This window comes from Aspergillus bombycis (genome assembly GCF_001792695.1).
Source record: "Aspergillus bombycis strain NRRL26010 chromosome Unknown contig00001, whole genome shotgun sequence".
Taxonomy (NCBI): Eukaryota; Fungi; Ascomycota; class Eurotiomycetes; order Eurotiales; family Aspergillaceae; genus Aspergillus; species Aspergillus bombycis.
The window spans coordinates 521046-547055 of NW_019170003.1; the positions used below are offsets into that span (position 1 = coordinate 521046).

The 26010-nt window shown below is 46.6% G+C and overlaps 7 protein-coding genes across 7 annotated transcripts; 3 read left to right on the forward strand and 4 right to left on the reverse strand.

Moving 5' to 3' along the window:
- Nucleotides 1-172: 172 nt before the first annotated feature.
- On the forward strand, nt 173-2259 carry ABOM_000197 (MDR family MFS transporter; the record flags this gene model as incomplete). The annotated part of the gene is made up of 8 exons (XM_022527327.1): nt 173-364; nt 432-508; nt 585-636; nt 689-887; nt 939-1010; nt 1077-1583; nt 1642-1802; nt 1864-2259. The coding sequence occupies 8 exons, from the start codon at nt 173-175 to the stop codon at nt 2257-2259; spliced, it is 1656 nt and encodes a 551-aa protein (XP_022394792.1).
- Nucleotides 2260-3018: 759 nt separating this feature from the next.
- ABOM_000198 (uncharacterized protein) lies at nt 3019-3564 on the reverse strand (the record flags this gene model as incomplete). The annotated part of the gene is made up of 1 exon (XM_022527328.1): nt 3019-3564. The coding sequence occupies one exon, from the start codon at nt 3562-3564 to the stop codon at nt 3019-3021; it is 546 nt and encodes a 181-aa protein (XP_022394912.1).
- A 1473-nt stretch (nt 3565-5037) lies between these two features.
- Nucleotides 5038-9506, reverse strand: ABOM_000199 (putative ubiquitin-specific protease UBP12; the record flags this gene model as incomplete). The annotated part of the gene is made up of 5 exons (XM_022527329.1): nt 5038-5567; nt 5642-5821; nt 5873-6560; nt 6621-7975; nt 8039-9506. 5 exons carry the CDS (start codon nt 9504-9506, stop codon nt 5038-5040), a joined length of 4221 nt encoding a protein of 1406 aa, XP_022394785.1.
- Nucleotides 9507-13561: 4055 nt separating this feature from the next.
- Nucleotides 13562-14175, reverse strand: ABOM_000200 (uncharacterized protein; the record flags this gene model as incomplete). Its single annotated transcript, XM_022527330.1, has 4 exons — nt 13562-13721; nt 13796-13968; nt 14045-14070; nt 14142-14175. 4 exons carry the CDS (start codon nt 14173-14175, stop codon nt 13562-13564), a joined length of 393 nt encoding a protein of 130 aa, XP_022394920.1.
- A 1939-nt stretch (nt 14176-16114) lies between these two features.
- Nucleotides 16115-17504, reverse strand: ABOM_000201 (putative O-methyltransferase; the record flags this gene model as incomplete). The annotated part of the gene is made up of 5 exons (XM_022527331.1): nt 16115-16883; nt 16986-17112; nt 17185-17199; nt 17257-17401; nt 17457-17504. 5 exons carry the CDS (start codon nt 17502-17504, stop codon nt 16115-16117), a joined length of 1104 nt encoding a protein of 367 aa, XP_022394919.1.
- A 693-nt stretch (nt 17505-18197) lies between these two features.
- Nucleotides 18198-20101, forward strand: ABOM_000202 (putative MFS transporter; the record flags this gene model as incomplete). The annotated part of the gene is made up of 8 exons (XM_022527332.1): nt 18198-18400; nt 18458-18607; nt 18666-18835; nt 18899-18923; nt 19003-19337; nt 19394-19498; nt 19576-19789; nt 19852-20101. Coding segments are annotated over 8 exons (1452 nt in total), but the record flags the coding sequence as incomplete, so codon positions are not given.
- Nucleotides 20102-24587: 4486 nt separating this feature from the next.
- On the forward strand, nt 24588-25469 carry ABOM_000203 (uncharacterized protein; the record flags this gene model as incomplete). Its single annotated transcript, XM_022527333.1, has 3 exons — nt 24588-25144; nt 25198-25275; nt 25328-25469. The coding sequence occupies 3 exons, from the start codon at nt 24588-24590 to the stop codon at nt 25467-25469; spliced, it is 777 nt and encodes a 258-aa protein (XP_022394921.1).
- Between the last annotated feature and the right edge of the window lie 541 nt (nt 25470-26010).

The window sequence follows — 26010 nt, forward strand, 5'->3', positions numbered from 1 at the left end:
TCTACAGTAGCAGTTCATTTTCAATTTTGTACTTCGCAAAACATACAAGTCAAGCATTATCCTACTACCCTACCTCTCTTATTCCAAAATATAGTTACACACCAAATAATTCAACATAAACCAATCCAGGCAATCCTCCACTGATATTCCGAGCCCTAACTCGGCTATAAAGATGAACGAGAACAATCAACCAGACGAGAACCTAAAACGACAAGTCAATCCAGAAGACAAGCTCAATGAAAGCCTTTCAGTACCTGAGAAATACGAGCCGGAATGGTTGGAAGGGGTTCCTCTAGTCATGGCGATAAGCGGGACCACGCTTGTCGTTTTTCTCATGTTGTTAGATATTTCGATAGTCTCAACGGTGTGGCCGACCGCTTATACAGAATCACTCATATCAACATATAGGGAAAGGGCTAACGTCTGCAAAGGCCATCCCCCAGATCACAAACCAGTTCCACTCCCTCGACGACGTGGCTTGGTATGGGAGTGCGTATACAATCGCGAGGTACAGCGGGAATGGAAATACTCCTTCTATTTGAAATCACTTATCACTAATTAAAGTGACTCTGTTCTTGCTATAGTGCCTCTCTCCAACCTCTGACGGGCAAATTCTATAACTATTTTCAATTGAAGGTCAGTTGTTTCTAGAATTTTCTCATATTCCATGATACTAACCAGCATGCAGTGGACATTTCTTTCCTTCTTCGCCCTCTTCGAAATCGGCTCATTGATCTGTGGAGTTGCCAATTCCTCAAAGATGTTAATTATCGGCCGTGCGGTAGCTGGCATGGGATCATCAGGGATGTTGAACGGAGCCATGAACATTCTCGCCGCTGCTGTTCCAATGCATAAAAGGCCGACACTGATGGGAGTCATCATGGGAAGTATGTTCTCATTTCCAAAGATCAGACGCGCCAGCCACTAATGCAAAATAGTCGCGCAGCTCGGATTAGTTTCTGGGCCACTGATCGGCGGTGCATTTACGACGTCTTCAACATGGCGATGGTGTAAGTCTAGAGTGACGCTTTTTCCCAATAATACTGTCTACATACTAATAATATGATAAACAAAAGGCTTCTACATCAACCTCCCAATCGGCACCCTAGTAGGCGCCCTCCTCATATTCACGCGTATCCCGGAACAAAAGCCCAAGGATAAAGCCAGCCACGTACTCCGGTTCACGCTTCTCTACAAATTTGACTGGATTGGCTTCGTCCTTTTCGCCCCAGCCTGCATCCAACTACTCCTTGCACTACAGTACGGCGGAAATCAGTACCCATGGAGGAGTGCCACGGTGATTGGGCTGTTCTGCGGCACAGTTGCCACATTACTGGTCTTCATAGCCTGGGAGCGCCACATGGGCCGCGATGCAATGATCCCGGGCTACTTACTCCGTGACCGGATTGTCGTGTGCTGTTGTATGTTCTCTATGATGATCTTCGGTATGACGATGATTCTGTCATATTATCTGCCCATTTACTTCCAGTCTGTTCGGGGCAAATCGGCGTTAGTCAGTGGTGTCAATTTACTACCGAACATACTGTGTCAATTAGTTATGGCCGTTGTATCAGGTCTTCTAAGTGAGTTACCCCTGATAACCTCATACGTGGAAGACAGTCTTACTAATGCTTCACAAAGCCGGAAAACTGGGTTACTATCTCCCATGGGGAGTCCTCGGCGCGATGCTAAACGCAATCGGCAGCGGCCTGCTATCAACCCTCACACCAGATACCTCGGTTCCAGATTGGGCTGGATACCAGTCCTTAGTCGGATTCGGCAGAGGCGCCGCAACCCAAGTAGTGAGTCCACTCCCAACTGTCCATTTATAGAGGAAACGCCCAGAGACTAAGACAAAGCCAGCCCATGATCGCGACTCAAAACGCCGTAGTAGCAGACGAAGTGTCGACTGCAATGGCTATCATGGCCTGTAGCCAGACCTTGGGTGGAGCAGTCTTCCTAGCTGTTGGACAGGTCATCTTTGCTCAGACGCTGCGTGTGAAGCTTCCCGAATATGCTCCTGCTGTGGACCCGGAAACGGTGATCGCGGCTGGTGCGACGGGGTTTCGGGATGTCGTGTCGGTGCGGGAGTTGCCGGGTGTTTTGAAGGCGTATGGGAAGAGTGTGGATCAGGTGTTTTATTTGGGAGTTGGGTTGTCTGTTGCTCAGTTTATCTTTGCTTGGGGGGTTGGGTTTAAGAATGTAAAGAAGGATAAAAGGGGGAAGGTAAGTGGGGAGGTGGTTGATGATAAGGCTTGAGGGTACTCATATTCTTGGTTTAGCCATTATACAACATTTAGAGATTCTTTCTTAATCAAACATTCCCCAATGCTATACTCAAATTAGAAGGGAAGACGAGGACATGGTCTACTCGAATAATATTAAAACTATACCGTCAATCCGACCGGCTCAATTTGTCTCCGATGGTAGCCCAGGTTTGAACAATCATACTATTATAATAGTCGAGGATTTCTGTGGTTGTGACCTTAGCTCCTTAGCTATTTCTCTCAATTAGTAGCACAATAACCGGTGATAACACACGGGAATAATTGAGAGCCAAAGCACCTAAATCCATAAGCCAGCAACTGCAAGTATATCGGGAGCTATGCAGCGTGGGAATTCCGGTGAAGATGTATAAATTTACCCCAGGACACCGCAACTAGCTCATAGCAAACCCACAACCGATGGCTGTCACATTCAATTAGTGCATATAGGAAATGGATCAATTCCTCGAGTCCGTAGCTTGACGGTAAGTCCTTATCCTACAGAATCCCCTACTTTGGTACTTAATCTTATCCCAACCCTGGCATCCGTATTCAAATGCATCAACTGTCCGTACCCTAACTACCCCAACACAGTCCATCAGCAATCGCCAGAAATATCAAAATAAACCACAAAACAGAGCACAATAGACATAAATGTCCAGCTAATAGACCCCCAACGCCTCAAGGCCCATGCCCAATACCAACCGATCCACATCTCCCGCAAGCCACCCAATCCAAACAGACAAACCTCAATTCAATGCTCCAAAACGCCCCCGACACCCCTAAATGAGGTCTTTGCCCGATTAACCCCGGGCCTCCCAACCTTCCCAGCACCACCCCTCAAAGGCGATAAAAGCGGCGACGAAAAAGTCCTCAAAGCACCCCTCACAGACCCGGCCCTCATCTTGAGTCTCTTGGGTGTGATGTCTTCTCCCTGTGTTGTATCTTTCATTGACGGAGATGTGGGAGTAGGTCGAGTGTGGAGGTCTTGCGCCGTGGTTGGGCCGTTCTGTAGATGGCCATGGGTAATCGGTGTGGCGAGAGAGGAGGATTGTTTGGTGTCTCGGGCGAGGGTCTTGACCGTGTTGGATGTTTGGTAGCAAGAGTTATTGCGGGCGGAGAGGCTTGGGCCGAGGTCGAGGATGCTGATGTCGCTGTCGCTGAGGATGTCGCTGAGGTTGTCTCTGTGGGGTTCTGGGGTTATAGGAGGGGAGGAGGTTGATCTTTTTGGTTTGAAGGGGGTCGGTGTGAGGAATTTGGGGTGTAAGTTTGTTCGAGGGGGTGTTTTGGGTGGATTCATTTTTTTGATGCGAGGGGTTGGCTTTCTGGTTGTGGATAGTTGATTGTGGTTGGTGATACTAGTTTGGTGGATGTTGATTTTGTATACACGAACCAGGGTGGAGGGTCAGGTGAAGAGCGACTGGGAGGGAAGGAAAGGCTGACCAGGGTCTGGGGGCTGGTATATTTTGAGGTTACTCCGATTTTGGGTGACTTATGAAATTATGTGGAATTGAATTGGAGCAGTCATTCACTTGAGGGAATCTTCTTGTTCATGACAAGGCAACCTAGTGTAGGCAAAAAGTCGACTTTCTTATATGTAACCATAGTGAGTGCTCTTTGTAGGACTCAGGTACCTGACCACCTCAGATGACTGAAGAAATCCTGCTCAGACATTGCCTTTCTGACTTGCCCTGTGGCTTTCAATAGTACTAGTTCCTAAACAGGTGATATTTCTACTCTAGTCTGTAATCTCAGCTATTAAATACCAGATATGATATCTCTATTTATGGATATCTCAGATCCAAGTTAACTATGAATCAAACTCGTACATCCCGGTCCTTGAAGCCATGTTAGAGCAATCTGATCACGGAATACAATTCGCAGCTTAGTCTATCAATTCTTTCTAGTTATTTCAAGCAAACACATACACAACACATGGCGCCAATAGACATCCAATTGATTACTATATCCGCCCATCCAGATCAGGCTCGGGGCACCAAATCCAGAGTATATCACAGCAGCAATTTGGCAGATCATACAGACCGTCCACGCATTAGAATTCACAGCAATAGTATCGGTTGAGGTAAAATGCGTTAGATCCACACTTATTATACTGCGATGTCTTGACGTCACAGGGTTGAGTGGATATCAGACGACTAGCTAACCCCAGTCATCGGAACTAACATCTGATAAGAACCTGGGACATCGTCACTTGTGTCGGTTGGTGCACTGCCTTGACCGTCAGTGTGCAATGTGTATGATTCTGTCCGTGATCTTGTCTCTTGAAGTAGACACATATCACAATTCTACTCTTTTATCACTACGATATCGTTGGAACATCACTTAAATGGCGAAGAAAACGAATGCATTTCTTCATGCAATGCAGCCATGCTGCTCTACCATGACCGGCAAAATAAATGCTTTTAGAACACGGTGTGGAGGCTCGAAAAGAGGTCCTCCTCAATAATCCAAATGTAAATGCAAGGACAGCTTGATCCCGCCCGTCCATATTCTCTTCACAATATGCAACAAACCCACCGAAGATGCCACCTCCGAGTTATGGAAAACGCAGTCCCTATACAGGGTTTTGCATAGGGAACTCTTCAAAAATGAAAACGAAAACGAAAAGTGTAATAATAATAATAATAATAATTAGACCATAGACTCCTTCATTGAGATCATCAGCCACACAGGGAGCATCATGATGTCGCCGACAAAGCGAACAGATTACCGGTATTGTTCATGTCGCGTTTCCAAAACAGAATATGCCTGTCTATTCAGGCACTATCCGGTCTTCATCGTTCACTCGTAGCTCCACCACGGGTAGCTCGTCGTCGTCGTCATCTGCATCCAATGGAGGAGGGATATCCTGAATAGGAGTCTCCTCCATTGGGGTCCCCGGGTATGCCGCACCGTGATCTCCGGGGCTGTCCGCTAAAGAGGCCAGTCGTAAGTCCGAATCGCTGAAATCACCTCCACCAACAGCCTGGTTGCTAGCATCGTCGTCGAGCAGGTCATCGTCATCAGAGGTGGACCCCGGTAGCGCTGTGGTCATCTGTGAACGGCCGTGAGCATCCGGGACTCGGTTGAAAGACCATGAGGGCGGACTCGGGAAGCGGAACGGATCGGATTGCGCTCCATCACCGAACTCGGCTTCATCAAAACTCATACCTTCCAGTCGGTCTTCTTTACTAACACTCTTTTCCCCAGAAGCGGGACGATTGGTGTACCTAGGGGCCGTGGTCTCATCCCCGTTCTTCGCTTGGGTTCCGGTTCGCGAACCACCATCTCCCTCCTGGTGAGCTGCTCCGACTCCGGTTAAGACGCTCGACGACCCATTGTGGGATGAGCCGCCGAGACGCCGACCGTCCCCCGACGGTGACTGTCCACGAGATTCGCTTGGCGAGCCAGCTTCACTCGCCGGTCGGTAGATGACTCGGTAATCTCCTCAAGGATCTTACCACCCAGCGGGCGATCGGACCGACGGCGGTAGAAGAGGAGGTAGGCAGCCGAGGTTACCACACTTTGTGGGTCGATAGGTCGTGAGACACTCGAGTCTACGCATGTCAGTCATTTTACTATTATTTATGTTGGTGCTTTGGACCTACCGTTGTACTCGTTCCACTGGCCAGTGAAAAAGTTCTTGGCATATGCAGTATAGTGACCACCTCCCAGGCCACCGTAGTGGTTGTCAACCGCGAAAAGGTCATAGACTAAGCTCTTACCCTCTTCAGGAGCTTCTACTCTGCCGCTCATATCGAGTCCTTCCACGGGGAAGTCAACGAGCACATCCAACTTATCCCGGAACCCGCGGCTAGCGCTGAATCTTTTGAGGTGCATGACAAGGATGTCAGGCGTCTTCCATAGCTGGAACTTCTTGCTAGCTCGGCGATGTTCCTTGCACCGTGGACAGTACCAAGCATCGTTCTCGGACAGTATTTCCTCCTTGTTGAATTCATCTAGACATTCTTCAAGGGTGACACCCCTCTTCTTGCGGGTTTGGCGGAGTTGACGTCGCTTGTTCAGCTCGGGGTCATTTACCCGCTCAACGTCCTGCCATGTGGGGAGGCCGCGAAGGGGATCTCGGTCTTTCTTACTACCGCCAAAAAGAGCGTCATAGACCTCTTCATTCCAGTCCACAACAAGTCCCTCACCAGGTCGAACCAGAGGTCGAATCTGAACTCTAGCAACTGGGGCCGGGGTGCGAGAAACTTCTGCAGAGTTATCGGCATCACTACCTGAAGCTGATCCACTCTCAGCGGCCTTCGAATCTGCAGGGTCGGATGTTTCTTCGGACTGCTTACGACAATCAGTTCGCATCCTGTAACAGCGTGGAACAACAGGTATTGAACCTACCTCCTCTGGTGGAGTAACTGGCTTCGTCTTTATACGGAACGACATCTTGGGGTATTCCTTGTTGTCTTCTACCGAAGACCAGCCAAGGGGCACTGGCTCGTTACCCTTCATTATCTTCAGTTCGAACATATCCCGGAAGCGAGCAGGAATACAGCCTTCAGAGCGCGCAGCACCGGTCTGGGAGGCAGAGTCTGCATCGCGCATGGACACATCCACCATACCATCTTCGCCGTCCACCGAAGATGTCTTGATCTTAGAATCGGCGGACTGCGCGTCGTCGTCGTTCATAACAACAGTATCTGAGTCTTCCTGAGTCGCCTCTTGCTGATCCTCTCCGAGGACTTCCTCGTTCAGGAAGTCACGGGTGGTCATCGTGGCCGCCCCGGCAAGCACCTTTCCATAGATGGCATCGAAATCATAAGCTTCCTCCCGAGTGACAACGATGTACGAGGGCACACCAAAAAGATCTCGCTTTGACTTTGATCGGTCCACACGGTTAAAAATAGGTACCAGAATGCGATCAGCCTTCGGAGAGTCAATACTTGGGATCTCCTCTTGATCCGACCTGCTGAACGAGAAATAACTCTTCTGGGGCTTATCTGGATTGTAATTGGTCGGCACAGACTCAACTTCAAAGAAAGCGATTTCATCGTTTCCAGAAATTTGACACTCGGCAATGGAGCTTGTGTTATCAAACATTCTGTAAAACTTGCGCTTGAAGATCTCGACCATGATCAGGCGTTCAGGATCGGTGCCTTGCTTCTTGGCGACTAATTCCTTCAAGGATTTGACGCTAGAATTCTTGTCGATCTCTACATCAAACCGAACTGGTTTCTTGTGGAGACCGAAGTAGAATACCTCTTTACCCCAGAGATTCTCGATAGGAAGTTGGAGGGTGAGGTTGTTGAAAGGGTCGAAGATGATACTGACCTTGTCGCAGGCGGGGCAAACAAGAGTCGACTTGTACATACCAGCGAAGAGGTCTGTTATGACAGAATCGTTACGAGCTTTATAAATATCCCAACATTTGTCTGCGAACTCAGCAAGTGCCGCCTTATCATGAACCATTTCATCTGTGGAGTCGGGTTTCTCGATGTAGGGTTTCTTAAGGATCCTGTTCAGATCCTCCTGTAGCCCGTCAAGAAGGAAAAGCAGGAATTCTTGGGAGTCCTGCTGCCCATAACCAGAGAATGCTGGGCCGTAGCGACCAATCGTATGTTTCAGCTGTCTGGGAGCAAAAGAGGACTGGCCTGCCTCATCATAGATCATACGTAGCAAATTCGCATACGCCTTCGCTACATCACCGTTGTGAGCCAGTGGGTTGCTGGGGTTCAGATCCTGCTTATACACATCATCTACAAACAATGGTTGTCAGTACTAGTTGGTAGGGAATGCTGTACGCGATGATCAATACATACTTAAGAAGTAATAGGTCAATTCCTCGACGCTTCGTACGCACTGCAGGGCAGAGTTCATGTAGCATGTATTTCCAAGGTTGCTTAGACCCGTGCAACCGCGAGGCTTCCCATCTTTCCGTCGTCCCCTAACAGGTTCTGGTACTGGAGACGATCGGCCACTGGCGGTCGGGCTCTTGTTCTTCAGCTTAGATGAAGCACCATTCTTGAGACTACCCGAGGGAACACCAAGGCGATTAAGTGTCTGCTTGGACGCCTCTGAGACCCACTCCCCACCAGGTATACGTTCCTCTAGCACCACGACATCGCTGCCGCCGAGTCCAGCAAGATCCAATGTCATCCGACCGTTGTAATTAGGGTTGGCGGTCTGATCTTTAGCGTTCTCAAATAACTCCCTCTGGGCACCCTCAGAAAGCGAGAGGAAAGTGTTAAGATCGATCACGAGGTTGTTACCAGCATTAGCGACAATCGACGCGGCAGGCGCCGGTGAAGCACTTCGCGATGCAGCTGGGGTCATCGCGGCAGATGCTGTCGCGCTGCCCAAACTACCCAAAATTCTCCAAACACGAACTTTAGTCGACATATCGATGTTCGCCCTTGTTTTAGCTTCCTTCAGCCACTTCTGGAAATTGGAGTGCCTGCTAGCCAGAATCCGTACAGGCTTCATGTTTTTCTCCTTCAAGGACTGAGGGGTAGTGCCCGCGGACAGGCCTGAGAGTTTCAGGATCGTGAAAATTGGAGGATTAATCTCATACTGGGTATTCTCGGAATCCCCGCCAATGCTAGTGTCATGGGCGTAGCGAACAATGGCTGGTGACTGGTCTGCCAAGCCGTACCACTGCATGATCAGGTCCCATCCTTCTTGAGGTATAATCTCGAAGTCTTCGCTCATCTGCAAACCTGGGCGTAAGGGTACAAAGGGCTCTCCCTTTTCGTCCTTGAAGGACGCATTTGCAGGATCCGTGACTAGAACCAAGTCAGAATTGTCCACCGGACCAACCTCTCCTTCTGTCGCAGTCTTGTCCGTTTTGTCTGCATGAGTTGAGCTCCTAGAGAGCACCCGCTTTAGCCATGCCATCGACACAACATACCCCTTCTGTCCTTCCTTTAAGGGCTGCATCATGAAACACGTTACTTTCGCGACCTGGTCATCGTAGGACGGTCGCTCGGATGCGATAGAAGACTGGGCCTTAGACTGAGCCCTGGTCGCGGTAGGGGCGGTGTAAGTCGACATGCTGGAAGGGGAGGGATAGACGTTGTCAGATCCGGAAACATCATTCGAAGTAGAATCGTCGTCCTCCGTTCCAGTTGTATCCATCTTGTCCGGCTGGGACTCCTTCTCGGTCGGGCCCAAATCCATATCCACATCTTGTTCAGCGTCGGGAGCCGCCCGCTTCACGCCGGGGGATGATGAGCGGGTGTCACGCCCAGCGGGCGGAGCACTACCATCTCGCTGGTCGGAACCAGACATATCTGTGGGCGGATCGCTGGCGAGAGAGAGACCAGCGCAAGCAGCAGATGGGAGGTCGATGGGACCAGCGGAATCCGGGGTAGATCCGGACCCAAGCACTTCCTCCTGCAAATGGGCGGGGATATAACGTTGCGGAGGAGAGGAAGAGCCTTGGCGTTGTGTCGTACTAGGATCGGAGGACGGACGAGGGTTTGGTGGCGAGGACGTGGAGGTTGTATCGGAGTTGTGGTGTCCGTGACGTCTTCCGGCCTGCGAGGCAAACGACAAACCCGGAAGGGCTCCTGGTCTGCGAGGCTCTGCTACCTTACGGCGCTTTGTGGAAGACGTCGTGACGGAGAGCTGCGCACGTCTCGTGGCAGCTCGAGGTAACACGATGAAGGGAGTTATATGTCAAGGAACGCGCCAATGATAAGTGATCGAATCGGTGAGAACCTTCGACGAGAAACGCAACGACAGGGAAAGGAAAAAGAAAATTAAAGTGTAAAGCAGCGAGTCAAAGGGAAGCGAACTGAATGGAAAAGAAAATCCGTTCGAAAACCCGTTTCGAGAGGCGGAGGAAATCTCAGGTCGTTCAACTGGGTTTTACGATCGCTGACTGGTCAAGGTATCGGGCGGTGTGGGGTAGGAAAACGAAAAATACCTGTAACTTAAGGTTAAATTCAGTCAATCAGATTTAGGGTTCAACTGGGGAAACTTGTCATCATTTCCGTCGCTTTTGTACATACCTCTTCCTTCTTAATGAACCTGTTCTGATGGTTATACAGATCTGGGGAACAGCTTCAATTTTATCTGACCTTTCCCATTACTTCTATTTCAGTCCAATTCACATCATGTTAGCCGAAGACAATCAATCTAAATATGTTGTCATGGAAGGGATAGGTAATAAAGAGGGGCAAAGAAGGGATGGAATAACTTAAAAAGAAGAATAATAATTAACAGTCCAGGAAGTCCGAGTCGGTACCTATATTCACTTGCCACAAGCCAGGGATCACTGCTGACCCTTTAACCAGCTTCACCCTTGCTGGTAGTAGTACTACTAGTACTAGTAGTAGTATCAGTAGTCACTCAATGCCTGTCATGTGTTAATTTGGCAATCATCTGTGTTCCCCCGTGATCAAACTTCACTTGTGACATCACACCCCCTCAATGCATGGGTTACACTACAGGTTATCTTATATAGACATAAACGTTTTTGAGTTATTTGGAGCGACATGCGTCAATTCAAATTCTCGTCCAGATCAAAAATACCTGATTTGTCATAAATCTTCTATGTCAACCAGCCTATATACATATATATATATTACAATACCTTCTTCCCAAGAAACTAGTGCGGTCCCTCTCAGGACCCAACATAGGACCGGTACATGTCATCTCTCGGCAGCAGATAGATCGTATCAGCGCGTGTTCCAAACGGAGCATCTGCCGCTTCATGCTTAACTACTTGCGCCAAATCCCCCTGATAAGACACGTCAGCCACTCACATTTCTCGCAAAGGAGCAGACCCATTCGCATCTCGAGAGGGAGGCTATTGTACGCAGCTGCCGTATCAAATGTATCGACATGATATCTTTTGAGAGGGACAATTTGATGCATTGCGCATCGCATGACATGGATTGTTCAAGCGCGCAACTAACGTACATACGACTCCGCTCGTGTCCTTGAACAACGTGACCACTGATCTCAACGTATCTTCTATTCCCGAAATCCAACGCCTCGACTGTTCGTTTGTCTAACCCAAGCAAGCCATATGTAAGTTATTGCATTAGTGGCACGGGTTGGATCTATCCTCCGGCGGCTCGTGGTTGAAAACAACCGGATGCGCCAGGGAGGCGTGAATAACGCGGGTGATATGGTGTCTGGCGATCAATGGTTTCTTTTGATGGTATCTCGAGAATGCTCGTGCTTCGTGCTTGCACGAAGTGAGAAGAGAAATGCTCTTCCGGTATCGGATTTGAGAGGAAAATAACGACGAGACTATTCTGTTGCTCGAGTGTATTTGAAACCACATCATCTGGTCGACATGGATGCCTTCGCTGCCTGGCATATCTGGCCTTCGGAACATAGCTATCGTCATTGTCATTATCGATGCAGCTTCTCGGTGTACTGACGCGGGATGCTCGCGTAGAAAGTATCTGGGACTGCCGCTGGTCTTTGTGAACACGCCAGATAGCCTGGGTTTGAGAAAGAGCTTCTTGGCCCACTCCGATCTCTCGACAGTATATATCATAATGTGGTAGACAGTGTCCGTTGAATCAGTTAGCGTCAGTAATTTCTGTAGAGAGCGTGAGTCGTAGGTCGAATGTTAACCAGTAGAAAGGGGAATCAGAGTAAACATGTTAATACAAGCGGAAAAATATTTAAAAGTTTGAGTTATCAAGACTGTTGTTCACCGATCCAGAGGACCAGAGCTCATCATAAAGGGGAGGTGAGATTTGGCATGAGTCCGACGTATTATTAAGAGCGTTTACCTCTTGGGAAGATTTGTTCTCTACTAGATAAATATTTGAAAGCTTAGGTTTGATTTAGCAAAAAATTGGATGAGTTAATCATGCATGCCTCGTCCTGCGATAAGTGGCGGCATAAAGTCAATAAGATTACCTATTCGGGGTTGTATCGGTCCAGCTTGGTGTAAGCCCACATCCCCCATGATATCTCATTGTCACCTCTTTTTTTTCTTTGGTGGGGCTATCCCATAACTAATACGCAGGAACGATAGTTAGATCCATATATTACTGTGACAATGGTACCTAGTAATGAACGCACCATTCTAAGCCAACTATTCTCAGAAATGTGCTTATCTTACTGTTCCAGAAGCCTGGGTATCTCGAACTCGCACTCTACACAGTTAGCTATTCCATTGGCAATATATACCCAGACTTGTCTTACTCCGTACTGTGTCATTTGCAACCAATGATTTGTCACAAACTGAAGCTCTGCTTGATTGCAGATAGCTTCATTGTTTCTTTTCAAACTTTTGGTTATCATGGATTCCAGGCCAGGCAAGGGCATTGTGTGCGTGGTTTATGCTAAGGGGCAGAACTGAGACGAAGATTACTAATATGCAAAGGAAATTGTATGAGATTAAGCTATGCAGCTAGTTCAACTATATTTGATGTAGCAGGCTCTGTCAGACGACAAGTCTCTCGGTCGAGTGTTCAGAGGAGACGCGAACAACTATATCGGTCCGAATCGTGACACCATCTGAAGGCTTATTATGTGGATTTCCGTGCTGGTGGGTTCGCTGTACACTAGCTCTATTCCAGTCATTTTTGTCGCCGATATTTTCTTCGTCATCATCATCAAAAGCAGACATGCCTACTACCCCTTTGCTTTGTGTATGAGGCCGTGATCCAAGTTCCAGGCCCGGATGAGTAGCTTTGGATCCACTATGGGACCAGTAGCCACCACTTCTTTCGTTGTCATTTGATACCATGGAGACACAGAGTCGGATCATTGGGGCCAGAGTTGCAAGAAGGATGCTGTAGTTCTCAATCCTCCAGGTTAGTCAGTAATGGTCTTTGAAGAAGTAAGTACTACGTAGGAGATCAGGTCTTTATCTTTCACACACTTTACCCAAAGAATGAAAGGTATGATATTGTCTATTTTAAACTGTCAGAGCATACCAAATCTAAAAGATTTGTTGGCATTTGAACTCACGAGTAATATCATTCTTGTCGCCAATAGATTTGAGCAGCTATAGTCGCATATACCTGCACGGATGGTGACTGGCATGTAACAGAGCCATCAGATGGAAGATCATCCCACATGTAATGGAAATAGTTGACTCGATTCGACTATGAGCCTCATAGAGAGATCAGCACTCGGATACTCTCTATTTGATAATACATCAGTCGCGTTACATACCGCATGGTAAGGATTCGGTCCACATTGGACAATAATCTGGACAACCGTACCCATGTTAATGACAACCTGTATGGTCATGCCAAAAAATGATAGCTATCCTTATTTGCTTGTCGGCACTGTTGAAGCAATTATACAGAAAACACATCATCCCTGATCTACTAATCATGGAAGCAATCACAGCTGGAAATATGTTAGTTAGCTTTAGGCTTCGGTGTGACAAGGACAAAACCAGGCTCAGCGGTTATAACGCTTTCCTCACCTAGTGGTTGAGATGTGAATTCGTTCTTCAGCATTCCCTTTCTCTCATTATTTGACAAAAACCACATATGTCTTCCTAGACCGTCTTGAAAACTAAAGTCCAAATCAGAGAATGTTTCCGAAAGGGTGCGGGTGAACGTTTGCTTTCTGATGACCTTCGAACGGACCTTTTCTGAACAAATGCCATATGTGCTATATCAAATCCATATGCAATGGCATAGAGAAGATCTTCTGTGCCCCAGACTCGCTCTGGGGAACCAACTCGAGGCAACGTCCAACGAATCCAAGTCTTGATAACGTAGCGGAAAATCAATGCCACTGCAGCGATACCAGTGAGAGCCTATAGACACAGCTTCGATTAGCTAGTCTTTCACATTTATGGATCATTGATGGGTCACGGTAAACGGAGAACTTACCCAGCACGCATGTATGTAGGGGCCAGCTGTTTACGGAATTATCAGCTACTAAACTCCATTCTTCGGTCTCTGTTGGAGGTCAACTGGGGTAACTAACCATAATTCGTATCTTCCCCTTGCGGGGAGGACATTTTTAGAGACGATGATACAGTGCAGGAATCTCTTGCAGCTTTCCGCAATATAGCGCTAGAAGGGTAGAAGACTAAATCTCAGAGAACGATCGTAGGGAGAGCGAAACCTCGGAAAGCTCTAGTTCAGGGTGAACAAAAGAAATTTCGAATACCGGTAATGACCCTGGGATTTAAGCCATGGGTCTAATCTTTTGTTCACAATATAGCCTTTTTTTCGTTGGATTTATGCACTTTGTAAGCAACCAGTGCATATTAAAATAGGTTAAATTGCATTGCCTACGATAGCGATGCCACTGGGTACAACCAGGAAGGAGAGTATACATAGGTAGCATCATAAAAGGTTTTACGTGACTGCACAGGGGTGTAAATCAACAACTGAAAGCATTGCCTAGAAAAGATAAACAGGGAAAGCGATGTCTTCCAATCACAATACCGGAAAGAGAAGTAGTAGCGATGGTACTAGTAATACAGCGAATAAGGCCATCTGTATATATTAACCATAGCTGCGCTACACAGCAAGCCTTTCGGGATACGCGTTGAAATCGGGTTAGGCGAGGTATTGGTCGAGGTCCACAAGGTCTGGAAGAGCGTTCAGCCAGCCATTACCCAGGCCAGGAACGTTCTCGTTAGAATTTCCTCCGTAGATTGTGGTGGATTACGAAAAGTCTTTGTAGTCGACAGGGATATGTCAGGAACTAAGTAAAATCGAACCATGACCCTAGTTCGTGATTTCGGATAATTACCCCATCCACCAAATGGGAGCGTATGATTCTGGTGGATCTACGATCGTATCCGACGCTACGGAGTCCATCCGGTTGCCGGCTAACCTCACAGACCACGGAAAACCCCCTGTACAGTGTAGGCCAACAAATCAATGACTTGCGGGCCCGTCTTGGCATGAGGCTAACTCCTACTAGTAGTAGATATGATTCGGCTTGATATTGGACAACCCTACTGAGGGTACATTACTCCCTATATTAATTTTAATCAAACCAAAATTAAGCACAACATCGTTCTCGCCTAGATTCATTAGTAGCAGGTACTAATTGTGCATGACTCGCAATTCTTAGTCGTAATGTAATACACGACGATAAAAATTTCTTCTTCCTTGCCGTTTATTTATGCTTCGACCGCGTCTCTTCTCCTTTTTCTGCCGAAGCCATACTACTCAGATAAACTTGTGATAGACACGTTAGAATTACTTTGACAGAAAGGCAGTATACAAAGGAAAATTTCCCTTTAACAAACGTAGTACTTTTATTCTTAGTCCACCGTCGTCCATCATTTGCCAGGTGGGCTGCTCATGAATTCAACCAGGGACGCTCCCATCGCGGTTGGCTATTGTCTAATTTTTACAAGTTCGCACCATCCCTCTTGGCAATCGTAGCAGACTTAAGCAATTTCAAGTTAATATGTCGCTCTATATGAGGTATACTAACTGAAAGTGGAAGGTAAGATTATCAACCCTGGTCCCTGGACGTGAAGGCAATACTTGGGTTACATGTTCAACCTAGTGGGAAATTATGCAGGTATCGAGGTTGAACTAAAGATAAATTTGTCTTACATATCGGCGGATGCCAATGTGCAACTCTAAGCATAATCTTCTATAAAGTCGTAATGGAATCTTGCATAGCTAACGTCATTTAGCTAGGCACCTCAAGAGTCAAGATTACACCCGATCACATCCCGGGTAAATGAGCTGTCGTACTAACGCAGCCAATGTTCCATGACTACTACTAGTGCTTATGCCCCCTTGGCGTTCGGCTAGGCTAATCGGACATACAGGCATAATATCCCTGTACCTATGAAACTCTAGAAGCGGTATAATAAAAACTTACGTACTCAGCCAACAACACAAGTAGTGCTTGAGCCTATACGACAACTCATGTGCTACCTAACAATATTTTTTGACCTAGGAATACTGAACATACTAGCCACCTCAAAGTTTTCTCATTTCAACCAGTCCTTCACCAACTTCCGGGTAAGTTTCAAAGGTCACCTTTAGCCCTGCTAATGCAGCCATCTGGCGCCACTCGACCGCACTTCTCTCCCGCCCCGCGTATAATGCAATCATAGCTGAATGCATCTTGGCATAATTCACGTTCTTCGGAAACTCATGGATTAGGACACGAGAATGAGATGCCATAGCTTCAGATATCTTCTGTAACAAACGCGCAGCTTCTAGATCCGACAGATTATGGAGAATATGCGCGAGATGGTAGACCAAGGCTCCTTTAATGGGCTGTCGGCTGTCCTCCTTATAGTTCCATGTGGCTAGCGTAATCCCAGGAATGTCTGTAATATCTTGATTAAACTCTTGTACCACAAGGTCAGAAGCTTGCAAGTCCGGATATGCCGCTTTAATATCCAGCAACAGCTCTCCACGGCCCCCACCAATATCGACCATAGTAGCCGGAACAGCGTCTCTTGCCTCGCTGAGCACCGATTGCAAGTCGTATCCGAGTGCCCTAAGGCGATCGGGAGCACTATTTGTCCTCATGAACTTGCCAACCATGAAGTGGTTGAAGCTGTCCATCCGGCCTTCGTTGGCCATGATGGAGTAAGTGTGCTGCTTCGCTAGCTCCTCCTGTCCCATTAAGTGATAGGCGTATTGGTAGGGCGTATCCAACTCTTTGAAAGGGTATTCAAAGTTATCTGCTTTCAACTTCCTCATCAAGAATGCAGCGCCTAGGAGAGCCTCCGTTGTACTGTAGCCGGTCAGCATAGCTTCGTAGAGTTGAATTCATAAATAATGATGCTTTTTCTACACTAAGAAATATTTTGTGAGTTTACCGTGGGGGGCATCTTACAAGTGAAGTGCTCCATGTTGCGCGGAAGGCATGGAAGCCAAGTGTTTGGTGATCGCATTGGCACTGTACACATCGTCCCCGGCAGTGTCAACGAAGCCCAGACCGGACATAGCATACAGGGTATCCTCTGTAAGAAAGTGGAGTGAATCGCCCGCGTCTCATTCTATGCTGTAGGTAATTTGAAATGGAACATTCTTACCAACTAAACGTAAACCTATAGGTTAGAGTTAGAGTTAGCTGCGTTTCATGACAGAGAACACATGAGACACACATGGTACGTTATCTTCAGCCTTATCACCCTTGCTACTTCTATAAGCAGCCAGAACATCTTCTCCGCTCGCTGGGCCTTCGATCTTTGCCAAAGTGTCAAAGAGGTCGAAATGAAGGGCAACTGGTACGAACCCAAGCGCAGCAACCTTAAATCATGAAGTGAGTATGTAGATGGGTCTATAGAATGGTTCCGAGACATACCGAAGTAACCGTGCTCGCAAGAGCGACCCCAGGTGGAAGTGAAGACATTTTTGGGTGTCCAACGGAGCAATCGATAACCTTTGCAGGATGGCTAAAGCTTGTTGTTCACAGTGTGCGACCGACCAGCAAAAACTCCCTCGTATGTGTATTGTGTCTCCAGAGATCAAATCAACCCGATTGAATTGTCCACAAGGAAGTTTAGATCGACATGGAGCTAGTTTCACGGTTATATTATGTTGGCGCAATGATACAACCTAATGGTAAATTACCCCTGGTATACAGCGGCGGGAAAATATCTTAGGCTTTCGTCCCAGCGCTAACCACCCACTAGTAAACATCTCTAGACTGATTTATCCCTGCCAGTCATTTTTGACGTTACCAATCAGCCACGTTCGCCTATAGTGGTGTTACGCGGTATAATGGATTTCGATTTTTAGTTATTGATCAAATTCTATGCATGGTCTAGTTCGGTCGAATTCCCGGAAAAGCCGATGGTGGTTGTAAATTTCGACCCATCAGGTAACATCCTCTTTTGTGGTTGCCTCGCTTGATCATTCCTGAAACTGAACTGAATCATAATGCAAGTTAAAATGCTGCTACAAGGCGTTGGGTGATGCATTAACCACGTGGCCCCGCCTACGTCGTCTAATGCTCCTGCCAATCTTCCACTTGAACACCCCTCAGCCAACCCAGTCATTCAAGAAAGTCAATCCAAAGTGTTCTTGACCTACGCTTTGAGTCACCATACCACGGACAATGGCTGAACCAAAGGTTGAGCAGTCAGCATTTCCAATGGGCAAGCTCGACAGGACTGTACCGGAAAAGATTGAATCCCATGTCACCACCCTTGAGGATGATGAGGATTGCAACCCTCGGAACTGGAGTCCAACAAAAAGGCGCTTGATGTTCATAGCACTCATGTCAAGCTCCATCCTGGCTGATGGGTATGTCGTGTTGCCATAAACTCCGGGAGACGCACCCCCTACTAACCATTGCCGCAGTGGAATGACATGGGGGTCGACGTTAATTGTTCCTCAAGCCATGGAGTGGGGTATCAGCATTAATCATTCAGCGACAAGCATGAATTATGGTATGTTGTTGCAAGGTATAGGTGGTCTTATAGCCATCCCCTTGATTGAAGCCTATGGACGGTAAGTGCTATCTTGCTGGCTTCTAGAGGTGTCGATGTAAAGATTAAGATCAAAACAGTCTCCCTGTTTGGTTATGGCCCCAGTTTATTACCACCTTCATGGTCCTCGGTGCAACACTTTCAAATAATTACAGCACGTTTACCGCATGTCGATCTCTCCAAGGTCTATTTGGTACAGTCCCACAAGTTGTCGGGTTGCCGATCATCCATGACATGTATCGTCTGGAAGGTATGTAGAAAAGAAAACTAGTCTCGGTACATTTGGAAAAATCTAAACTCACAAAATCTACAGACTGGCCACAGATGATAAATATTTGGTACGAGCCACACATCTGAAGATTAACCTCGCGATATTGGCGATTGATGATTGGTGGGTGATCTAACAGACTATTCCAGGGGAACTACGTTCTTGATAGGCCCTTTTATTGGCCCTGCTCTAGCCGGATATATAGGTGCAGGCAGCAACTGGAAGGTTTCATTTGGAATTCTGACGGTCTTCTACGGAATATCTACTATTTTAATATTCGTATTTGGTTACGAAACCTACTTTGTCAAAGACCGACAATGCCAACGCAATTCCCGCTTACAATCCATTCTTGGAATCAAGAACCACAACTTGCCTGTTGGCCGAACCTTCTGCTACTGGACTAAGTTAATGGTCGTCTATATCTTCAAGTTACCCCTTCTTTTGACTGGCATTGCAACTATGGTGAACTTTTGCTGGCCAATTGGTATGCTAGGCTGTTCTTCTGATCTTTTCTCGAATTTTGATTTTGACCTTGCTAAGGTATCACTGTTACTGTTTCAACATTCGTTGCTGAACCTCCTTATCTCTTCAATACGGTTCAGTCTGCCTCGTTGCGATGGGCGCCCATCCTTGGTGGCTTGATCGGTATTAAAACCCCGCGCCCCGCTCTGTTGGAGGAAAGAGAAAGAGACTGTATGAATGATATCTGACAAGTGGAGCAGGGTATTCCTTTGGTTATTGGTTCAACGGATGGATTGAGAGATCTCGCCGAATTAACTGGCGCCCTGAGTACCGTCTGCATGGCGTCTGGATTGCTATTGGAACCATGGCATGTGGCCTCTTGACCTACGGCTTCACTCTAAACTATGGCAAGCACTGGATTGGGCTTGCATTTGGTTGGGGTATGGTTGTAGCGGGTATGATTGCTAGCACGGTGTTAGTACTTCCCTACGTCCTGGATCTGTGCAGTACATACTTACATACATCACCTTCTGAAGGTCCATCACCGCATATAACCTTGAGAAGTATCCCGATCAATCAACTGTTGTGTCTGCCATCATCAACGCATGGCGTACGGCAAGTGGGTTCTCCGTTGGGTATTTCCAGCCTGCTTGGATTGCGAAAAATGGCATCTCAGCTGTTTTCGGCACTCAGGTTGCTGTTGTCGTTGCAGTATTAATCCTTACCATTACTCCTGCTATTGTTATCGAGGGTCGGAAAGCTAAGGCTCAAGTTGCCCGCGCATGATCATTTCGAAAAATGTATTAATCCGATGCTGCTGGTGGCTTTTCGCATGGTTTCTCCTTCTGTGCAGGTATATATGGGAAGACACCATGGCCTGGAGTTCGCTCTAGAGGTGAGGCGCTGTTCAGCTCGCATATGTAAGAGATTATATTAGACGTTTATATATACATCTTTGTATTTATGGCTGTTTTATTCAAGATATATCTTACAAATTGTATAATGTAATGAAAAGATCACGTCAATGATAAGATTGGTCCTACATTGAAGGCGGTTGCATTAAGCGTTCCTTGGCAGGCAACTTTATCAAGTTATGTATCGAATCTGCCGCTTTATGTTCTACATGCCTATAGGAAGACTTTTTACTAGAATACTGGATCTTGGACCACGATAGTCTCTTGCATCATCTATATAAACACGTCAATTAACATTAGACCCAGCAGTGAATTAGCCTGGACACATTAGTTTAGCTTGCGGTATTAACATAGTCAATTTTCTCGATTAAATGCCTGCTAACGTAGGCATGTGAGTTTACTCAATTTATAAAGCATAGAAGCCCTATAACCAAGATTCCAAGACCTAGTGGTGTCTCAGAGACAGAGAGATGCAATTATAATATTTAAAACCAAGGACGTTCTCTAGCATTATTGTATAAAGACCAACCACATCAACCCCATGACTACTATAGCACTCGAGAGACTTGCCTTCCTCGCTGCAGCACCAGAGCATCCGAATTGATTAATCTCCTTCGAGTGCCAAAGGCAATTCTTTAATTGCTCGTGAGTACTCTCTGTGGCATTGCAATATGCAGCACAACTCTCCTTGCCAAAGTAGCCTATACTGCCGTTTACTTCATTGCAGCATTCTCCTAACGTTGTGTAGGGGTCTTGTGATGCGTTCCAGTGTTGGTAGATCGGTAGGCCGCAGGCGTTGGGATAGAGGAGCTCTGGGAAGCCAGTGTTGTTTGCACAGTGGGCGGGGCCGATGGATGCCATATCGTGTAGATGTATATATGTTTGTTTATTTATGTATCGGTAAGTGTGAATGTAGAATTCTATATTCTTTAGTTGGATGTACATAGAAGTTTGTATCTGGGTGGGAGGGAGGAAGAGCCTACCAATGGTTGGTCGAGGTGCTGGCAATAGATATTGAGGAATCGAAATCTCCCGCCGGAAAGAATGTCGAGAGATTAATAAGTATCTATCAGTATAAGAAAAGACAAGAAAGAATTTTGCACATATTTAGTATAGTGCAACGAAGCACTGCACAGACACGTGAGTGATATAAAGGCCTCAGGGTTGTATTCAGGTAGCGCTAATCATAGATAGGTTGGGGTATTCTATAAAATTAGTCACTAGACTTGTCACTTAGCCCGTTTGAGTTAGTTATGTAGCATATCTGTTGGCTGTTGACTACTGTTTAAGCAAGACTTATTCCTGCCAAGGCATCTTTGGGGGCCAAGCCCTACCGGCCTATGCTGTGATGTTACGATGTTTTGGATCTAGCGGCAAGCCAAGTCTAGCCAAGTCGCGCGGTGCTACCCCTGTTGGTCTTGTGTAGAAGGCAAAAAATATCTTATAGTTAGCTATTGCAGAGCTCAGGAACCCTATTTAGTAAGTATTGTGAGAATTCTTGATTAAGATTAAGCTATAGCAGTATATTTGATAGAACTGGACACTCGGCAGGTTGACTGATCAATAGAAGCAGTATGCTATGGCCTGAACTGCAGAGCCATTCGGAGCCATTTAAACTAGACTAATTTGAGGTATACATATCGATAGACATGTGGCTCTGGTGAAGCCTTTGAGATGGTCTATAAGGTATATTTCTCATCTCAATAAGTTTTCTATAAGCTTGAAAATAAAGCTTGAAGCTAGCCTCGGTTAACCGTCCAACTCTGCGAAGTGCTTAGTTATGTCTTAACGTAGACTGGATTTGGCCCCCAAAGATACCTTGGCGTCTATACGTATATTCTGTTTTTATTATAAAATAGCTTTCTGACAAAATTTCTCTTACCTAATGCCTCTGCCGGTCATCCAACCTGCCAAGTGTCTAGTTATGTCTTAATATATTATATCTTAATATATTATATCTTAACATAGACTGGATTTGGCTCCCAAAGACACCTTGGTGTCTGACAGCTCAAGATATTCTGCTTATATTAGAAAATAGCCCCTCTATAAAAGTCCTTCTATCTAATACTTCTACTAATTATCCAACCTGCCAAGTGTCTCGTTATGATTTAGTATGGGCTGAACTTGAGCCCCAAAGATGCTTTGGCAACTGTAAGCCTTCTATGTACTGGTTAGTGTCTAGCATGACGTAAAGCTAACTGAAACGAGCCTCCCAGTAGTATAAGTCTGGTAATTAATTTTGTATATACCGTAAACCAGCCTAGCCTATGAGACCATGACTCTATAGTCTATGTATAGTTAAAACCTGGGGTCCTGTACCCCTGAGTCCGGGTCACTGGATACCTTTCTAACCTTGTTATCCCCGCCCGCTAATAAGGTGCGGTTTAGCAAGTCCTTACACGTGTTATTTCACTGGTCTAATCAATCGAGAATTCAGTAGACACTGGTGGACGTTCCTGAGGTGGTTTATAAGGTATAGTACTATAGCTCTACTTTTACAAGCCATATATAGATATAAGAATAAAAGTTGAAATTCACAAGGCGTAAATATGCTAAATCACTGAAGTTTATTTAGTGTCACTTACGCAGTGTTCCATGTTGTTTTATCTTCTGAGGGGTTTTCACAGAGTCGTACAGACCTGAGCAGCTCAAGTAGCCCCCATGTGGACCCGTAGGCAGAAGGACTGTGCTGTGTTAACCATATCAAGTGAAGATTTGATTGGTATTCTCAGGTTCAATACACCCGGCCTTACCAGACAAGGGTACATATTTGCTTTCATTAGAGCCAGTGGGTCACAGAGTATTGATGGTGGTAGGCAAAACCCTTATATAGTAAGCTCTAGGTAGGAACAAGGATGGAACCTTAAGGAAAGAGATAGTAGACCAGTCTGCCATTGGGTTCAATTTCTACCAATATCGGCTTGGGGGGCAAGAGAGGGAGAAAGGGGGAGAGAAGATATTGGTAGATATTGAAGCGACCGCAGGTATAAGTATGGTGATAGAAACGACAAAAGCTCGTCAACTACTTGGTCATTGTCTTCCAATCTATCCGATACACATTGAAGTCTTTCGCAGCCATTTCAGCAATTCTTGCAGTCACCCTAGCTGCACCTTCTCTTGATAGCCGCAAGGACATCAAGCAGGCGCGCATCACAGTGCAGCATCAGAAGCAAACCTCCCTGACAGGGATTACAGTCAAGGCTCAGGCCACATCTGCGCTTTTGGGTATGCCTGTTCCAAGTCCCTTTCATCTGGTCCATTTGCAGACTCCTCTGTCATTACAGACCTCGACTTCAATGGCGCTGGAAACCTCACTATTGGGCCCAACACCTACCGTGTTCACAAGAACCCTGAGCACTCAGGAGGTATCAAGTGCATGAGGGTCTATGATCAAGATGAATCATATGTGATTTGTGATGATGTCCCTCTACCGGCCTCTCTCCAGTTAAATCCTATCACCAAGAAAGACAACATCGACTGCTTCACACAGACAATGAATACCAGAAGTCTTCAGAGAGCAGCAGAAGCCCTCCACTTCGATGAGGGTTCTGTTCCTACTGACGATCATTTCCCTGTTGATGGCCGGCTGGAGGCCACAAATATCAACATATTAGAGCCGGAGAAATCCTTGGAGGAACAACAGTTCGGCCCATGCACCCAGTATCTATATTCAATAGACCTGGCTCTTCTACCTTAGACTGATAGTACTTCGTATTATTATTCGTTCTATTGTTCAAATCCTTCGAATATCCATTATCGCTGACCACTAGTAGATTCTAGTCCTCAGGTAAGTCATGCCCACACAAGATTAGCTAACTAGTCGCAGAGTCCTTGGACAAAGCCCCGGGTGTAACATGGTAAGGCACGCGGACCTTAAGACTATTCAGTACGCTACTTAGTAGGTTCTAGGGCCCGCGGGTGGTAACTCGCGGGTAATGTTGGTTTTTGGTAAAATTCCTTGTATCGCCTAAGCCCTAGATTAGGTGCCTTACATAGAGTACCAACTGCTTCAGACAATCCTGACCCCCTCGCACTAAATCCTGGCCTCTTCAGAGCTGGGACCCCACTAACTATGCTAACTACCAGTGCCGACTAATCCTCGCCGAACATTGTATATCCTTCCCCGGGCTCCACCTCCTGCTGCCAGGTGTGTTCAATCATTTTCCCAATTTGGCTTAGTGGATGCCTCTTACCTCTATACTACGTATGAGTTCTACACTTTGCATTTCAGTTTTGCATTGATTACTTTTTCCCATCAACGACTCTCGTCTTCTTCACTCCCATTCAAACACCAGCTGGACTAGGCTTTCATTCACCAATACGTCTTCATCCATCGTTGCAAAATTCATCAAGCCAGTATGGATAATCCCGAAACTACCGAGTTCCTGTGCGGCCTGGACGGCACGGACGTCACTCTCTATCCACCACCCGAGCCGCCTCTCTGCCTGCCCCGCCAAACCTGGGTGATCGATGAGAAGCTCTCTGAACGGTCTCAATCGATGACGCAACAGGATGTTGCCGATGGCCTTGGACTTCCGTTCGCAGCTGCTAAGTTTCTCTGCCATCGCAAGGAAAATCCTAGCAAGAAGGCTTTTATGCGGATTTATCTTCAAATTCCAGTCATTGGCACTCAATATCAGAGCCCTCAGATTCGACAAAAGCAGGCTGCTAAGCCACAGCCGCACGTTGAGTTGATGGCCTTGAAAGTGCTCAAGATATTGGAATGTGATGTTATCCCTGACCTCCTTGCTTACCAAGAGGGAAAGCAAGGCGAAGATAGTATAGTTCCGGGAGGTTATATCACTTATGTGGTCTGGGATAAAGTCCCCGGGGAGCCCCTAAGCGAAGAAGAATTCTGGGAGCTAGATCTTGAGTCACGCCAAGTGATCCGCGATAAATTTCGTGAAGCCTTTCCGTAAGTCTACAGAGCTCTCTGCCTGGCGTGCTCTCGATTGACATACAAATCAGAAAGTTGAAGAAATACGGTTACCTACCACGTATGTCAACCATGTCGAAGGTTATCTATGACAAGGCCACCGGGAATATGTACGCTCTATCCGTTATTGAGCGGCGAACACTATAAGCTGATGAAAATTAGGCACTTCTCAGGGTTTTCACGCGCAGGCTGTACTGATACAAACGAAGAGTGGCATGACAAGTACTACGTTCTGTTTCGTTTGGCCAAGCCATCTCCGCAGACGACGGATTGGGCCAAGGATACCGCAGAGTGGACTTGGTGAACAGCGAGCGAAGCCACACTCAAATAGACCCCCGGAAGGAAATATCCGTCAAGAATTCTTCTATTATTCACATGAATCTTGAAATCTATATAGAAGAATCATAATCATCATAATAACAGAGGATTCGAAAGCTATATGTGTATCGAAATGAACATGTATGAAGATCGTAAATTGACTAGCGAGGATAGTGACTGACGCAAGCTTTTGTAGCGGGTGATGACGAGGTTATATGATAATATCAATGCTAGGGGCAGAATGCGAGTACCGGTGCCCTCTAAGAGAGCCCGCTATGGGTGTCGCGCTGGCAGTATCGTGCTGAATTGCCGGTCAAGGATAGCTCTTTGGCTTCGAGAGCTGCGCTTTAGCCGGGTCAGCATTGCAGTGGAAAGGCTGAGTGTTCTGTAAAGGTTTCAGCCAGCGCTTCCGATGCAAATCGGCGAATTGACGCCCCAGTGCAGCTCAGCTACAGGATGCTGGCTCATAGGTTCCTTGAACAACCGACACTGTGGGACCGGGTTATTCAAACAAGGCGGCAAGGTTC